At 39.1% G+C, this 18,719-nt stretch overlaps 1 protein-coding gene across 1 annotated transcript in view; it reads left to right on the top strand.

Moving 5' to 3' along the window:
• Positions 1–18,719, top strand: part of TCERG1L (transcription elongation regulator 1 like) — a 247,800-nt gene that overhangs the window by 168,250 nt on the left and 60,831 nt on the right. Inside the window, exon 6 of the mRNA XM_070754209.1 lies at positions 17,356–17,450. Within this exon, the coding sequence (XP_070610310.1) occupies positions 17,356–17,450 (95 nt within the window). The remainder of the gene's footprint in view (positions 1–17,355; positions 17,451–18,719) is intronic.

Below are 18,719 nucleotides of genomic sequence, written 5' to 3' on the forward strand. Positions count from 1 at the left end.
TATCAACTGAAATAATGCATTGGGAATGTAAAAGAGCCTGCCTTTTTAGACTTAAACAATAGGGACACCTGATTCTGTTTGCATATTTTGCAGCTGCACCTCATTAGTAGATACCTTGCCTAATGCTGCGCCCAAGTCTTCAGGTTAAGGTTTTTTTCTACAGGTTGCTACAGACTTTTGCAAGTTGACAAAACAAAGTATTTTGCTAGAGAAACCGTGACCACAATATTATTAACATGTGGGCCCAGGGGTGACATTCAGCAGGTTCTTACAGGTTCTGGAGAACCAGTAGTAGAAATTCTATGTAGTTCAGAGAACCGTCAAATACCACTGGACCCAGAGTGGGAATGGAGATTTTGCTATATCCTTCCCCCAGGAGTGGGAAGGGAATGGAGATTTTGCATATTCTTCCCCTGCCACGCCATCCAAGTCAGGTGCACAGAATAGGCAGGGGGGGGGGAATTGAATTTCACCCCTGATTTAGGCTAATGTGGCATAATACATACTTTAGATATAAAGCTTTGACATTTTGAGGTGTATGATTCAAATTGTTTGAGATTGAATTTAATTTTTAATTAGAATTCCAGTCTGGAAATCATGATCAGTTTATATAGGAACCAAATATACTTTATTTCCTTTGCTAGACCTTTGCTGTACCTTTCAGTGTTTAGTTACATTTTGTAGAACCTGAGAAACACATTTTTTCCCCCTGATTTCCTAGATGATTGTAGAATAAGGGATTTTTGGGAGGTGGGGGCTTTTGTTTTAATCTAATATTACAAGCAGCACTTTTGAGATGGATTTATGTCATTTAAAGTTTTGAATTTTATGATTACTGATTTAGGCTTGAAGGTGATATTATCAGGAAGAAGTTTCAAGTTTCAAGTTTTAAGTTTTATTGGATTTATATGCCGACCCTCTCCAAAAACTCGCGGCGGCTAACAGCAATCATAAACAGTATACAATAATAATCCAATACTAAAAGTGAACTAAAAACCCCTTAATATACAAAACCAAACATACATACAAACATACCATGCATACAATTGTAACGGCCTAGGGGGAGAAGAAATCTTAATTCCCCTATGCCTGGCGGCAGAGGTGGGTTTTAAGTAGCTTACGAAAGGCAAGGAGGGTGGGGGCAATTCTAATCTCTGGAGGGAGTTGGTTCCAGAGGGCCGGGGCCGCCACAGAGAAGGCTCTTCCCCTGGGTCCCGCCAAGCAGCATTGTTTAGTTGATGGGACCAAGAGAAGACCCACTCTGTGGGACCTAACTGGCCGCTGGGATTCGTGTGGCAGAAGGCGGTCCCTGAGGTAATCTGGTCCGATGCCATGAAGGGCTTTATAGGTCATAACCAACACTTTGAATTGTGACTGGAAACTGATCGGCAACCAATGCAGACTGCGGAGTGTTGGTGTGACATATTTAGGGAAGCCCATGATTGCTCTCGCAGCTGCATTCTGCACGATCTGAAGTTTCCGAACACTTTTCAAAGGTAGCCCCATGCATATAGCATTACAGTAGTCGAACCTCAAGGTGATGAGGGCATGAGTGACTGTGAGCAGTGACTCCCGGTCCAAATAGGGTTGCAACTGATGCACCAGGCATCAGAAACTGAGCCATAGTTGCATAGATGCAACTTTGATAGCATTTCACATAATATACAGACAGTTGTATGTTCCAGCATGTTTTTCTATCCGTCACTGCTAATCCTTCCAGTTTTTCATCCAACCAATATAATCACACCCAGAGCTTCCTAGTTAGCTTTAGCTGATGAATTGTTTGTATAGAAGCAAGGGGGAATAAATAGAAAGGAAAAGATGAAGTCCAAAAATTAGCAGAAAGGAGGAATATCAGCATATCAAGATCTTGTCTATTTCTCACAGCAATAACTATAGAATTATTTCTGAGGAGAATGCCTTTCTCAGATTCAGCAGCGCATCACATCTGGCTTAAATTGGGCCAAACCATTCCCAATGGACCTTGGTGCTTGCAGTTCAGCTCTATAATGGTCTTGGGGAGTAGTCTTGGAAGCTGCTGAATTTTGAGTGTTGAGGACATGATGGTTTGGACCAGTACTGTTTTACAGAAAACAGATACATGAAATGGACATTTCCACGAGATCTTCCAATTAGGAAAAAAAGGCCTGTACTCTATTCTCTCATGGTTGTGTGTCAGGGGCCAGGATTCTAACTCTGGTTCTGACAATGTTGCTCCAGCTCAATCAGTGGCTAGTCAGCCTCAGGAATCTTCAAGCAAGCCCATATTGATCAGAAAAGGCTGTGCAATCATAGGCATCTCCTAAACTAGCTGGAGCAGTCAGATGATGAAGATCATCAGAATCCCGCTTTGATACATGTAGCATCAAGCAGAGCAATGGTAGTCAGTGAGGCTTCTCACTAGGCAAAAGGCAGATCCTGAAAATTTCAGCCAGCTGTGTGCAGGCAGATTTATTCAGCTGCTGTGAGTTCAATTATAGAACCATTTGAAACCCAGGTTTGTGGCTTTTGTTCCTTTGTTTACTTATAAATCCTTGAGTATTGGATTGGCAGACAATCCAATTTAGTGGTCTGATGTCTTGGACTACTCGATGGCAGACTAGACTTCAAACAGATTTATTCAGACAAGAATCTTTTGTACAGACCCCGATTGTTTATTTTTATTTATTGATTGATTTTGTCCAATACACAATGAGGGTTTTAGTGGGTATACACATAGTAAAATACATGATGAAGGTTATAGAGGAGATACTCATAGTAAAATATATCTAAGAAAGAAGAGAAGAGAAGTTATAGGAATAGAACATATCAATGAAAGAATAGAAGGAGAGATATAGGAATAGAAGAAAGGTATAGGAGATATAGGAGAGCAATAGGACAGGGGACGGAAGGCACTCTAGTGCACTTGTACTCGCTCCTTGCTGACCTCTTAGGAATCTGGACAGGTCAACCATGGATAATCCAACAGTAAAGTGTTGGGGGTTTGGGGATGACACTATGGAGTCCGGTAATGAGTTCCACGCTTCGACAACTCAGTTACTGAAGTCATATTTTTTACAGTCAAGTTTGAAGCGGTTAATATTCAGTTTAAATCTGTTGTGTGCTCTTGTGTTGTTGGGGTTGAAGATGAAGTAGTCACCGACAGGCAGGACGTTGCAGCATATGATCTTGTGGGCAATACTTAGATCTTGTTTAAGGCGTCTTAGTTTTAGGCTTTCTAGGCCCAGGATTGAAAGTCTAGTCTCGTAGGGTATTCTGTTTCAAGTGAAGAAGTGATGGGCTCTTCTGGTGAAGTATCTTTACTGTTATGTCCTTAACTCCATAGCAACTGTGTCTGAATGTGTATGCCTACAACCCAGACCAGGGGCCTCTACTCTTGCCTACTTTAAGACTTGTGGATTTCAACTCCCAAAATTCCTCAGCCAACTTTGCACAGATTGGGGTCTGGGAAGTATCTCCCTTGGTAAATCCAAAGAAGATTCCCTAATACAGTAGTCCTTGACTTACAACAACAACAACAACTGAGCACAGAATTACAGTCATTAAAGTTGTTGCTGTTGTTAAATAAGGCACCCATGCAATCTCGGCTCTCCCCACTATAGTCATTATGTGTGGGGAATAAAGTGCCTCAGGGGTTATGAGAGGTCTTGAATTGCTAAATGAATTGTCATAAATTGAGGATTACCTATATATGCAGAAGCTGTGCAATAGAGACAAATTGGTTTTCAGATTTTTGCTTTGGGAATTATATTTATATTTATTCAAAACATTTGTATGGTTATCCAACTCAATGTGACTCTAGGGCAGTGATGGCGAACCTTTATTTTCCTTGGGTGCCAAAAGAGCGTGGGTGCATGCTATCACTCATGTGTTAGTGCCCACACCCATAATTCAATGCTTGGGTAAGGCAAAAACAGCTTCCTCCACCCCCAAGACGCCCTCTGGAAACTAAAAATGGCTTGTTTCCCAACTTCTTTTTTAAAAGTTTATTTATGTTTTCAAATACAATAAAAAGAAGAATTATCTCATTATACATTGCAGATCATAGCCCGTTTCTATTTCCTTATATAACAATTCCATTTCTGATTAATTATGTTGTTGAAAAGAGAAGAAATAAGAAAAGAGTGGAAATAAAGTCCCTTTATCTTATGAAATGTTATGATTTATATCTTTTGACTGAAGTCGTCTGGGTAGTTTTATGTCTCTTGCCCTCTCTTTGTGTTATTCTTTTCTGGATCCAGCAGTGCCATTTATCCCATGGTTTGTCTACTTCATCTGTTTGTATACCTTTAATATCTCTTGACATCTCATCCATCTCCGCACAGCTAATTTTTTTTCCAATTATTTGTTTTTCTGATGGAGTGTCTTGTCTTTTCCAACTTTGGGCGTACGCTATTCTTGTGGCCGTGATTACATGCGTCATTATATGAAGAGTTTGTTTAGGGTACTTCTTGTCCCAAATTCCTAGTAAAAAGGCTTTTGGAGTAAATTCTATTTCTATTTGGGTAATTTCTAGCAGCCACTTGTGTATAGTTCTCCAAAATGTTTTTACTTTGTGGCAAGTTCACCACATGTGGTAAAATGTGCCTATTTCTTTTTTGCATTTGCAACAATTTGCATTTGGGTATATTTTTGCAATTCTGGAAGGTGAGAGATACCACCTATAAAATATTTTATAGTAATTTTCTTTGTATGTTGCTGATAATGTGATTTTAGTAGTTGTCAACCATGTTCTTTCCCACTCCGCAAGGTGTATATTTTGGCCCATTTTTTTTGCCCAAGACAACATTGGGCCCTTAACAATTTCTTCTGGGTTCTCATTTTCTAACATGTAATTATATAGTTTTGAAATATTTTTCTCATCTGGCCCTGTCAGGATTTTGTCTAGAGGGTTTTGTGTTAGCTCAATGCCCATTTCTTTCATGTCTCTTCTGTATCTAGTACTAATCTACATGTATGTCCACCATTCCATCTTAGAATTTGGGAGGTTTAAGGCCTCTCTTGGTTTTAGAAGACCATCTGGATATAATATGTCCTTGTAACTCAGGGTTTTTGTTGGGTTGATTAGATTTGGATACAGGCAGGCTTCCATTGTAGATAGCCACCCTGGAATTTTAATGTAATTTTTTAAAAAAAATTCATACCAAATTTTCAGCAGTGATTTTCTAATTAGATGTGGATTAAATGTATTTTGTTTTTTGAATTCATCAGTCCATAAGTGAGCATGCCAGCCTTTTTGAAGGTCATGTCCTTCAAGAGTTAAAGTTCTTTTGTCCAATAAATTGACCCAGTCTTTGATCCAGATTAACATAGCCGCTTTGTAATAAAGTGAGAAGTCCGGTAGTCTCAGGCCTCATCTCCGTTTACTATCTTGTAGATATAGTAGTTTAATTCTTGGGTTTTTTTAAAATTCCAAATGAAAGTTGTGATTATTTTGTTGATTTCCCTAAAGTATTTATGATCTAAACATATTGGGGCAATTTGGAATAGGTATAAGAATTGTGGAAGTATGATCATCTTTATTGTAGCTATTCTTCCCATAAATGAAATTTGTAATTTCCCCTATTTTTCTAAATTAATTCTGGTTTCTTTAGCCAATTTTTCATAATTATCTTTTTTTAGGACTGCCAGTTTGTTGGTCAAAGTAAGTCCCAAATATTTTATCTTTTTAGTAATTTGAAGCTTCATGATTTATTTTTTACTGTTTCCCAACTTCTGGTGGGCTCAATAGGTTTGTGTTTTGCCTTTCCTGGGCTCCAAAGGCTTCCCTGGAGCTGGGGAAAGGTAAAAACACTCTCCCCCATCCCCCCAGAAGCTGTCTGGAAGCCAAAAACGCCCTCCCAGAGCCTCTGTGTGAGCCAAAAATCAGCTGGCTGGCGCACATATGTATGTTGGAGCTTAGCTAACACAACTGCTCGTGTGCCAGCAGATATGGCTCCGTGTGCCACCTGTAGCAGTTGTGCCATAGGTTCGCCATCACTGCTCTAGGAGGTTTATATAAATGTTTTAAATAAAAATAATTGGAAGAATTTACTTTCAAAACCTAAATTGTATATCAGTTGAGTGTTGATATGAGGTATGATCTGGTTACTGTAATAAAATAATTGAATCCATTAGAAGCTCATTTCATTATCCCTAATTGGAAAATTAAATAAAAATGAGATTACTAAATTATCTGATTGGTAGTCCCTTCCTATTGTTATTTCCTATCTCAGTTGCCATACATTACAAATGTTCTCAATTATATGAATTGTCATTTCTTTTTTTAACTGACCTGTGTTTTCTTGCCCTGTTAGGAATATAGATTGACAGAAATGCAATCTATTTTACTATCTATGTTAGATGGGAAGAATTCCCATCCATTACTGAGTTTTTTAAAATGTCCATTAAAAAACAAACACTTTCCTGTTTTTCCTAAAATGGGAAAGCTATACTATAGAACTTCAGCTAATGGCATGGTTGTTAATAAAAAGTCTATGAGAAACTCTTTTTTTTTGTCTGATATTCTATTTCTTTTTTCTTTTTAGTTCTATTTGGTTTTTATTTAGTTCTTATGTATTTCTTTTTTTCAAGTTTTATTTATGATTTTCAAATACATTAAAAAGAAAGAAACGTCTCAACAATCTTTTGCAGATCACTTCCCGTTATTCTATTTCTTATAAATGTCCCCCAATGAAACATTTTTAAAAATTTCCTCAATTTAGCTCTTGTTTAAAAACTATTCTATATAGAAATAGTAATCAGTTTCAGAAGGATATTCCCTTTCAAATACATCACTCCAAGAGTTTATATGTGTGTCCAGGTGGAGATAGTTGAATGGAGAGGAATAAATACCAAATGCCATGCAAACCTGTCATCTATGCTGTGATGAAATCTATTGTGACAGATCTTGCAAAACCGTTCCAGTAGATAGCCGTGGTAGATTTTATTTTTTTAAATTTATATTCTTGCCAACTCTCTTTTTAGCACCTTTTCATCTTTTTCCTAACTTGGCATGATGGATAGCAGGTAATGGGCGAGTTGAGGAATCAATAAGAAAATAAGGTGACAGTAGGTATAAGCATCAATAAATTCACATCACTCCATGCGCATTTAGAGACCGGTACAAACACATTGTAGATACTTGGAATGCAAAATCTCCACACACAGACCTTAGGATAACACCTAGCACCCCAAGTAGCAATGTTTCATAAAGATGGAAAATTATTAAGAACATGGAAATTATTAAGATATACAGTGGAACCCCGACATAAGAGCTGCTCTACTTAAGAGCAACTCGAGATAAGAGCTGGGAGGGGAGAGATATTTTTGTTCTACTTACAAGCCCAAATTCGAGATACAAGCGCCAAGGAGCTGTCTCCTGAAGCCAAACGCTAACTTCCGCGTTCGGCTTCAGGAGACAGCTGCGAAGCGGCATGCGTGTTTTAAAAGGTTGCACCCGGCCTGGGGGGCTCGGGGGGGGGGGTGCTTGTAGCTTTCTTTCTTGCTCTTTTTCTTTCTCTCTTTTACCTTCCCTTCCTCTATTTCTTCTTTTCTTTCTCCTTCCCACCTTCTTCCCTCCCTCCCTCCCTTCACTCATTCCTCTCTTACTCTCCCCTTTCATAAGTTTCCTTGCTTCCTTCCTCTGTTCCTGTCCCTTCCCCCTTTCTTTCTTTCTTTCTTTCTTTCTTTCTTGCTCTTTTTCTTTCTCTCTTTTACCTTCCCTTCCTCTATTTCTTCTTTTCTTTCTCCTTCCCACCTTCTTCCCTCCCTCCCTCCCTTCCCTCATTCCTCTCTTACTCTCCCCTTTCATAAGTTTCCTTGCTTCCTTCCTCTGTTCCTGTCCCTTCCCTCTTTCTTTCCTTCCTTCCTTCCCACCCTCCGTCCATTCATTCACCCATTCCTCTCTTGATCGCTTAAAGCCGGTCCCTGGTGCAAAAGGGGTTGGGGACCTCTGTCCTACAGGATTGGGTGGCAGAGAAGTTGAACATATGTAAATTTAAAAGTTTAAGAAAGTTTACAAGTTAAGTGAAAGAAACTTCATTATTCATTTATATGTACATGTACATTTCTTCATTAAAAACATGTCTTTCTGCATAATTTAGACTAACTTTGTGAGTTTTTTGAGGGCTGGAACCAATTAAAATTATTTACATTAATTCCTATGGGGAAAAGTCGTTCGAGATAAGAGCTGCTCGACTTAAGAGCCCAGGTCCGGAACGAATTAAACTCGTATCTCGAGGTACCACTGTATATATTTTCACTGGCTTTCATTTCACTTGAAACCAGCTTGCATATAGAAGCGCAAACGCAACTTCACAGTTTGCTAAAAATTACCCACACAGCTTGGTATTAATAATGCTTACTGGCAACTGGATTTCAGATTGGAGATTTTGAAGCCAGAGTTTAGATGTCAGTCTTTTGCATGCAAAATGCAAATAGGTGCTTTTCACAAGCTACAGTCTCTATTTAGTTCTGGAAGAATTATAGCCATAAGAACAAAACCATTCCAGTTCAGTGTGCAATTTTCGTACGCAACCTGCAATGGAAGCGGGAACAATTTTGAAGTAAGCTCTTTACTGGAATTTGGAGTACATTATTCCCCTCTCCATATCCTTTATTTTATGAGACCTTTCTGGATCTTTCAAGCATAACCAAAGCAGAATGACTAAAGCAGCTATCTCCAGGGTTTTTTTTTCCAAAATAAAGATCAATAGCTTGGGCTGAAGGGAATCATGCATTTCAGTAGCAATGGGCTATTGTGCAAAATCCAGTAATAGAAGCAGAGGCACCATAGATTCATTGTATGTGGCATCTTTTTCCCAAAGGGATCTATTGATTTATTGTTTGTAATCTGTATATCATTGTCTCTTGCATCCATGATTGCCCCTGAATTCTGCTATTAATCACAACTTGTTCTTTTATCAGCAACAACTAGAGGGAAATGTGCTAGGTTAGGATGCTTTCTCCTTTTAACAGGAAAGCCTCTTTTCAATCAACTGCCATTCATTTTTTAGTAGCTTGGTTCTGCCTGTCATCTGAGACATTTCACGCTTTAAGGGCCCACAAATCAATATTTATGAATAACTAAAATGCTCCAAGTCTTTTTCCCAACTAGAAAAAAAGAGATGCTTTTGAATACATTTGCAAAAACATGATAATTAAGATACAAATATATTAATAAGCCTTTACTGCAATAGTGGGTTCTAAAACCCTTTACTACCATTTTGTGCACACACTTGCACGCATGCACAAAAGCATCCCAGGTGGGTAGGTGGAACCGCCCATTGCCATTGCTACCAATTCTTAGAACCAGATCGGGAGCAACCCAATGCTTCTTTAATTGGCATAATATGAATGAACATCTACCTGGATTACTCATCGGTTATCTGATAAGACTGATTGTGGCTAATATTTGTTACTGTGATTTAGAATATTTTGATTGTATTATACCTTTCAATAGGAAGAATTTATAGCAATCTGTTGTTATTTTTCATCTAAAAATATTACAATGACTGTTTTTGTATTATACTGGCTGACATGATCATCATTCAATAGAAAGTATGTTTTATATTCACTCCTGAATTTCATTATAATAAATTACTGAAAGGCTCTTCTTATTCTCTAACCAAAGTTAGGGGATTATTTTAAATCAACATTTTCCTTTATATCTCAATAGTATTCTTGTTTGCTTGCAAGGGATTCTGCTTTGTCATACATTTTATTGTCTTTATTAATTTTATAGTTTTTGAAGATTTGCACAAAAATACTAAAAATGGCCTTTCTATTCTATCTCATTTCTAAGGATGAAAATTTTTCAATATTACAATTCTATCTACTGTGTGTTTGTTTGTGTGTGTGTGTGTGTGTGTGTGTGTGTGAATATAGCTACCCCTTCCCCCAAACAACCAACACTTAGCAATGGATTTTAAGCTATCTTTCTGGATCACATTTATAGCAACAATGTAGTTATTATGAAATCTGTCACAAGATTTCATAATAACAGTCTAGTTATTATGAAATCTGCCCAACTAAATATACAGTGATCCCCCGAGTTTCGCGATCTCGATCTTTGCGAAACGCTATATCACGATTTTTCCACTCGATGACGTCACTCCCTTCCTTTCTCATCTTTCTTTCTCTCTCTCTTTCTCTATCTTGCTTCTTCCTCTCTCACACTCTCTTCCGCCCTCTCTCATCTCTTTCTTTCCTTCTCTCTCTTTCTCTATCTCTCCCCCTCTTGCTCTCGAGCGGCAAGCGAGCAGCCGGGCGGGCGGGTGAACAGGCAAGCGAGCAGCCGGGCGGGCGGGTGAACGGGCAAGCGGCAAGCGATCTTGGGGTTTCCCCTTTGCCTGGGCGGCGGGAAGACCCAGGGAAGGTTCCTTCGGCCGCCCAACAGCTGATCTGCTCCGTAGCGCGGCAGCAGTGAGGAGCCGAAGATGGGGTTTCCCCGTTGCCTGGGCAACGGGGAAACCCCATCTTCGGCTCCTTGCTGCTGCCGCGCTGCGGAGCAGATCAGCTGTTGGGCGGCCGAAGGAACCTTCCCTGGGTCTTCCCCGCCGCCCACACGCAAACTCCACCATCTGCGCATGTGCGGCCATGGAAAAAGGGGCGCGCATGCGCAGATGGTGTTTTTACTTCCGCACCACTACATCCCGAAAAATCGATTATCACGAGGGGTCTTGGAACGGAACCCTCGCGATAATCGGGGGATCACTGTAATTGTTTAATACCTCTTTTTTAAAAAACAAACTTTTTTTTAAAAGATCAGTTATGAATTTTTTCATCTGTATTATTCTAGGGGATGTAAATTAGTTTAAATGTCCTATTAGTGTGACATACATTCAATAGGTTGTTCATTTTTTAATATGACTAGTTTTAAGATAATTTTTAAAGTAATTATTCTATTAATTGGCTTAGAAATGTTTTATATTGTATCTTTTTGTTTGTTGTGAGCCGCCCCAAGTCCACAGAGAGGGGCAGCATATTAAATAAATAAATAAATAAATAAATAAATAAATAAATAAATAAATAAATAAATAAATGAAAAATAAATAAATAAATAAATAAATAAATAAATAAATAAATACCATTCTATTTCCTTGTGTGTGTGTATGTGTTTATAAAACCTGAAGCTGTCATATTTTTTTTTCTTCCATTTAGTCATGTCAGAATTCTCAGACACTGCCTAGACAAGTATCTACAATTTCTTGTGGTTTCCCATTTAATCATTCCTTGGACTGGTAGAATTGAGATATCACCTAGTTGGCTTTGTACCTATGGCAGGACTATAATTCATTCCCTTTATTTATAGCCTGATGCTACATCAAACTGTTCTCTCTTGCCATGTATATGCCCCTAACAAAAACTATTTTGTTGACTGTTTTCCATATTATGTTGATTTTAATGTAATGTTTCACCATATGGAGAACTTTAACTGTCCCTATATACTTTCAAGTATCAGCCCCACCATTAGATTAATTCAAACTATCTATCAAATTTTAGAAGCTGACTATTACACAAATACTCCTCTAATAATTCCTATACAACCAACAAAGGATCCATAACATAATATTTTTAAAAACCCACCCAAATCCAACTTCTAAAGCTGAATAGATCAGACAGGATTTTGGACAAAACAAATAAAGTAGCAATAGTTTTCAGTAAAAATTTATCAATAAGTGAACCATTCTATCTTACTCCAAAAAATATACGCTTAAGCGGCCAGCTGAAATTTCACAGGGGCATGGAAGAACACGGCCTCAGTGCTTTGCCACTTCTCATTGGCAATCTTGCGAGGCATCTCAAGATCACCATTGAGCTCTGTGCCTCCAAGCGCAGTATGTCACAGCCTGGGGGCATGCCAGGTGAGCCCTATAAATAGGGCTGCACCTGAGGCATTGCTCCTTTAGCCCCCGGCTAATGAAGAAGTGGACATCCGCCTGCCCTTCCTATCTTACAGTGTGCCCTGATGGGGTCATCTGTAGAGGGCAAATAGGATTTTTTGGTAGTCTCCGTGCTTTAATTGCGGCTGTTTTTTTGCCTATTCCACACTGAGGAGTGAGGATGGACTGGATAGGGGGTATGGCACAATTTTATTACAATTGACAATTGCCTTTCCCTCTGGTCACTGGGGTAGGCAGGTTAGGGGTGGAAATGGGCAGTAGTAGCAACTGTGTGTTCTCCTTTAAGGCATCTTTTGAAATATGATGGGCTGCCTCTTGCCAGGACCTATAGGTCCGCATGACCTGGATGATTGGAGTGGGGGTGCCATTGGGACTCACCTAACCCAATAACCTGAAAGGGATTGGACAGCGAGCTCCTCAGATGCTTTAAGGGCATGGCCAGGAACCAGGTGAAGGTAGCTACCTTCATCTTGTTCAGCAAGGAGCTATGCTCATGGTTGCCCAGAAAGCTTATTTGTGAATTATTTCCGCATTAATAAAGTGACCCATTTTAAACCCAGCTCTTTGTGTCCATGTTCTTATTCCACATCTGATGCAATTCTAGTCATTTATCTTGGTTATCATTTCACAGGTTCCTGCTTAGAATGCTACCGGTGCATCTCTCAATGTACATACAAACAACAAAGCGATAAGTCAAAAATCATAAATCCTAAGATACAATGGTAAATTCTAAGATATAAACAATGTGTCCCAGGATAATGTTGGAGGATTCAGTCTGGGTTTGTCACCAGGACCAGAATATTCTGCTAAAGAGAAGTTGCCTGAGGATGGGCTCCAGCATGAGTTCACTCATGAAAACTAAAGCACTATTCCTGGTGACTGACCCAGATTGGATCCAGTTCCTTGCCATTGCTAAATTATGTGATTGTGACAATTCCCTAGATTTGTTTTCACTCTAAATTCATGATTGTTATCTTTCAAGGAACAACAACATGCATTTTCCAGTCCTAAGAAATTAATAACAGCAATAAATCCTACTAAAATTACTAAAAATTTCCTCTGAATAAACATGAATGGAGTGGATCTATACAAATAGATGTATTCTTCAGTCGGTTTTATCCTAGTAATGTACTTTGCTTTTACAAACCCATTCTCTGTTTTGGCACTTTTTATATTAAATAAAACAAGACTTCATAACCTCAAATGAATTTTGATTGCTTGGTGTTTTGTGCTGCTTTCAAGCTGGAGTTTATTTGATGACAAAATCATGAGAGTTAGTGGAAGATCACCAAATGAGGAATATTTAGGAATATCAAAGTGTTCTGCTGCTTAAACCCTTGGAGAGGCAAAACATCAAAGCCAATTATGTTTGCACAAAAGTCCTGGGCATGCAGGTTGCTTTGCACATCACTATAACCATTGCAAAATCAATTATTGTTAAAGGAATATTTCCTACAAATCAAAACAACTCCAGTTTCCTCATTGTCTCCCAAATTCACTTTCCAGCAGGCATATTAAGAAACTATTATTCAAAAATGTTCATCGGTCAGACACTGTATTTTCTAAACAACACATTAGTTGCTCCTGTATTTTTTGATAAGATAAATAAAATGTCAGGGATGTTAACCAACCTGCCGATGAAAATGTCGAGTGTGAGTAATTAAACAGAAGTGGTCTGTTTGCTTATGATCTTTTCTAATGACCTAGATGGCCAGTTGTGAAAATTCACATAGTTCATCATTCAAAATAGGTTGGACCATTACACAATTTTCTTCTTTTATCAAAGGACAGCTTAGTTAGAATTTTTGTATGAAGGTATGTTTTTGGGTCTCCATTTGCAGCCCTGAAACCACTTCCAAACAGAAGTGAAAAAATTTCTTGTAATTTTAAACATCAACAAAACTCCTAGGTTCAGGTTTAAAACTCCTAGGTTTATTCTTATAGTGGGTTCAGCAATTTTTCCTATTTCTTCAAGGGAAGGAAAAATGGCATTACCTCTCCTTCATTGAATACACTAGATATTCATGATTCAGGAGGAATTCAATATAGTAGTTTTGTGCTTGATCTAACAACCCATGCAAGCATTGTTATGTGCTCGGTGCTCTGAATTGTGTTTCTGACAAATAAAGTTTCAACATTAAACTTTATATAAAATAAAATAAACAATAGCTAAAGTCTCATGGGATCATCAGATCTCTTGTAATTCCCATATTCTTGTGGCCTTTCAGACATTTTTTAAAAAATAAAAAGTCATTCTTATGACCTTCATCCAAGTAGGAGCCATAGGCTTCCAAGTCTTGTAACATCATAATGCATATTATTCCCGTTACATATTTATGTGCTAGCTTGCAAACACAGGTGCAAGTGGGTAAACCTTGCATCATGGCATTCTCATGCACATAGATTTTGTGTGTGTGTCTTCATGCTTACAGTCACAGAGAGCATATGCATGATATCGTTGACACTTGCATTAAATATATCAGTGAAGGAACTTATTTTTCCAAATATTTTTTGAATATTGCAAAACTGCATGAAGAGAGGGAATAGAGAAGGCAAATGCAATATCTTTCCCACCCACATCCCATGCATAGCTTTACCCGTTACTCCAGTATGAGTAAATTATAAGAGCGAGAACTTCATTATATCTCACACCAGAGCAGAAAACAGCCTGTGCTGTTCCCCCCCCACACACACACACAAACACACCATGGGTTGGCTCCTCCCAGTTTGGACTGGATTTCCCGAACTGGTAGCGACCCACTGATGATGTCATGTTGGTGTCACAGATCTGGTTCAGTCAGTGCTGTTCCGTGGGCACTGCCATCTCTCTCTTTTTTAATTTTTTTCAAAATTAATTAACAGTAAAAAAAATTCAAATTTTTTACTGTGGCTTGAAAAAGGACCCTCCTGCCGGATTTATACTTACCTTTATTTCTTGGCCTGAAGCACAGCTGATCAGCTCCTCAGCTATGTTTTGGGCTGATTGTTACTACTGAGCATGTATGGAAGTAGAATTGCACAAGGGACGCGTGCACATGCACAATACAATCATTGATGAATATCACGATGTGAATTGGTGTGAAGGCAAGTGGAATAAACCCGTGTCTCCAGCCCACCACATATTGAGTTCAGCAGTCTGCTCAAAAGAAGCCAGCACTAGTCTACCACAAGCCACCAAAGGCAAGTCCAGAGTTCAAAAGGCGTGATAGCAATAGCACTTAGACTTGTATCCTTCTTCACAGTGCTTTACATCCCTCTCTAAGCAGTTTACAGGGGCCAACAATCTGGGCTCTCATTTTATCCACCATGTGAGTAAGGTTGAGACAACTTTGAGCCTGGTGAGATTCAAACTTCTGAATTGCAGGCAGCCGACAGTCAGTAGAAGTAGTCTACAGTACTGCATTTTAACCACTGCACCACAGTGATTAAATGATCCAAAGGCAAGAATCTTGACAGCTGAAGAATATAGTACACAGCAAGAAAACAGACACATTGCTCCCAGCATTGTTTCTCTCCCTTTGCTGAACTTAATAACTGCTTCCTGAGAAGGAAATCTGCCTCCTTGCAAGTAGCCAGGTTGATGTTTTTGTTTGCTTGCCTCCTCTCAGGCCTAGGTGCTGAGAGGAAGCAAAGAGGAGGAGGAGGAGGGCGGGGAGGAGGAGGAAGAAGAGGCAGCTCTTCATCTCCACTGACCAGATGCAGCTGTGTGTCCTCTGCACCCAAGCTTCTAGGCTTCCAAGCTACAGCTGTGCCTCTTCTGTCTCTTACTTAGTCAGCTGCTCTTCTGGTTACTCCCCTGTGCTTATCCCTTCTACTCCTAGCTAGTATTCCTTGGCTGCCTCACCTCCTGATATGCCCATGACCAGTATATCCTCCCCCAAACAAGCTTCTGGAGAGGTGCCTGGGAAAGTGTCTAGGAGAGCCGTCACACAGCCTTTTATTGATAACTGTGGAACTGCCTCTTGATTTTCTTGAAGTAAGGTCATTTTTGGAAAACTTTTTTGGCTAATGCTGGTTAGTTAAATTAAATCAGAAATACAAATTATGGAGATTTGTATTTTGTGCAACATTGCCTTCCCATTATTTAACTGTTTGCTATGCAATAAATACTTTAGATAAGCTTCAAAACTGGATACGAAGTTAAGCTTTTAAAAATTCACATGCTATCTTTTCCTGGTGGATTAATGTCATATTAGCTGCAAGGGGTTATGTAAAATGGGTGGATTTAAAATCTGTCTGATTAAAGCTCTTGACATAGATGTGTCCTTTGGTTTTCCTAGGGCTTATTTATTTTTAGAAAGATTAGGAAGAAATTCAAGTCTATTTTCTGAACGTTGGGGGAAATGCCCTCCATTTTGCAAAAGTTGTCTGCCTGCCAACTTTCTGTCAGTTATCTGGTCCCAGAATGGATTTGTTTGTGGAGTTAAAATGAGATTAACTAGCCTAAGGCTCTGTTACTTGTATCTTTTTATTTGCATTTGAATTTCCAAAATTATGAATGGGGTTTCATTGTTGTGTACACAGCTGATACATCAGTCAGACAACAGAGCCCTCAGCCATTATTTCTATGAAATCAAAAATCTGTCCAGAAAACCATTGGCAAAGAAGAGAGAACAGAGTTTTTAATATACTGGTGTGTGTGTGTGTGTGTGTGTGTGTGTGTATGCACATGCGCGCGCGCACACACAAACACATGTGGGGAGAAGGGGAGGAGGTAAACCGAAAAAAATACTCAAATGATTTTGTAGATTCTTTGACAAAAATGGGTTGTTTTATTCAGTAAAAATTTTATATCAAGATTATGACATAAATTGCCCAGTTTTAAAACACTGGTTTAGATTGAGACTTTCAATTCCATTTTTCTCAACATGCATTGCATAATTTATTACTGTCAGTTATTATTAACAAATAATTAATCATCAACTTTGAAGGTGCTGAAAATATAGTTTTGAATTGTAGCTTGTGGTACTGATTTTGGGGAGATGTGGTGGCTCAGTGGCTAAGATGCTGAGCTTGTCAATCACAAAGGTCAGCAGTTTGGCAGTTTGAAAACCTAGCGCCATGTAATGGAGTGAACTCCCATTACTTGTCCCAGCTTTTGCCAACCTAGCAGTTTGAAAGCATGTAAAAATGAAAATAGAAAAGTAGGGACCACCTTAGGTGGGAAGGTCACGGTGTACCATGTGTCTTCGGCATTTAGTCATGCTGGTCACATGACCATGTAGACATCTTTGGATAGTGCTGGCTCTTCGACTCTGAAACAGAGATGAGCACCACCCCCTAGAGTAAAGAACGACTAGCTCATCTGCATGGGAAACCTTTACCTTACTGATTTTGGAAAAATAACATACCTTTCTAAATTAGGATTTCTGCTTTCTTTCTTTTCTTAAGTTCAGATTTAAAGCTCCTCCAAATGAAAAACAGAGGATAGGTTCTTTCTGGATCTTATTTAATCATTTTGTAATTGCAGATAAAGTAAAAGAACCAGACAGGGCATCCTGCCCTCCAACCCTAATTTTACATACTGAAATGAAGAATAAACCAGCAGAAAATGAAAATGAGAAGGTTAGTTTCTTATTGTTTAACTCTGAATTGAGAAAGTCATTGATTTTCTTCATAAATTTATCCTGCAACACAGATATATCCCCAAGTTTGCATATTCAAGAGTTCGTTTCTCTATCCTCCTGCTTTGCAACATCTTCCATCTCTTCACTGCCAGGAGATGATTGTGAACTGGCAGATGAGAAGAGTTGGTCAGAAAAAGAAAATCCATTGAGAATGTTTGGATTATGAGTTCCCTAGAATCTGTAACTATCATTATTGATATGATAATACTGATATGATAATCAAAATGTAAATTGTGAAAAACTGAGTCATATATCCAGAGATATATCCAGAGATCCAGTTGGATCTATTGATTAGGGCACAAGACTAGAAAGTGGGGAACTGTGAGTTATAATCCCACTTTAGCCATGGAACCCAGCAGGGCAATTTGGGGGCATTCACTGTTTTTCAACCCAACTGACCTCACAGGGTTGTTATGGAAAAAATAGAAGCAGGAGGGTTGTGTTGTGGGTATGTTTGCCACCTTTGACTATCTCCGAGACCACCTTCTGCTGCACAAATCCCAATGACCAGTGAGGTCCCACAGAGTTGGTCTCCTTAGGGTCCCATTGACCAAACAATGTCGGCTGGCTGGACCTAGGGGAAGAGCCTTCTCTGTGGGGGCCCTGGCCCTCTGTGGAATCAACTCCCCCTGGAAATTCGCACTGCCCCAAACCTCCTTGCCTTCCAAAAGAGTTTAAAAATTCATCTCTGTCACCAGGCCTGGGGTTACTAGATTTCCCCCCTGACCAATGAATGTTTCCTAGTATAACTGTTGTATAAATTGTTAATTAGAATTTTTTAACGATTGTTTATGCTATTAATTGGATTGTTTTTCTACTGTTTTATTATGTGCTGTGAGCCACCCAAGTCCTCCGAGAGGGGCAGCACAGAAATCCAATTAAACTTAAACTTAAACCTAAACTTTAGCTATGAATAATTATGTGTGTATGTGTATGCACATAAAAAGGTGGGGGTTCCCCATCACCACAGATACTGGTGCGTTTGTGTGTGTAGCTCCACATCCCCGACAAGTGCACACCTGCACCCGTGCAAGATTTGACTTCTGTGCATGCACTGGAAGCCAAATCTCGCATGAGGACTCTCCCACGCATGACATTTCACCAATTTTTGGCCTTCTTTTTTGTTTTGCAGAAGCAAAAAACCACTAAAAAATCAGCAAAATCTCACATATGTGAGCATTCTTGTATAAGATTTGGTCAAATCTCG

The sequence above is a fragment of the Erythrolamprus reginae genome, chromosome 5 (assembly GCF_031021105.1).
Source record: "Erythrolamprus reginae isolate rEryReg1 chromosome 5, rEryReg1.hap1, whole genome shotgun sequence".
NCBI lineage: Eukaryota > Metazoa > Chordata > Lepidosauria > Squamata > Dipsadidae > Erythrolamprus > Erythrolamprus reginae.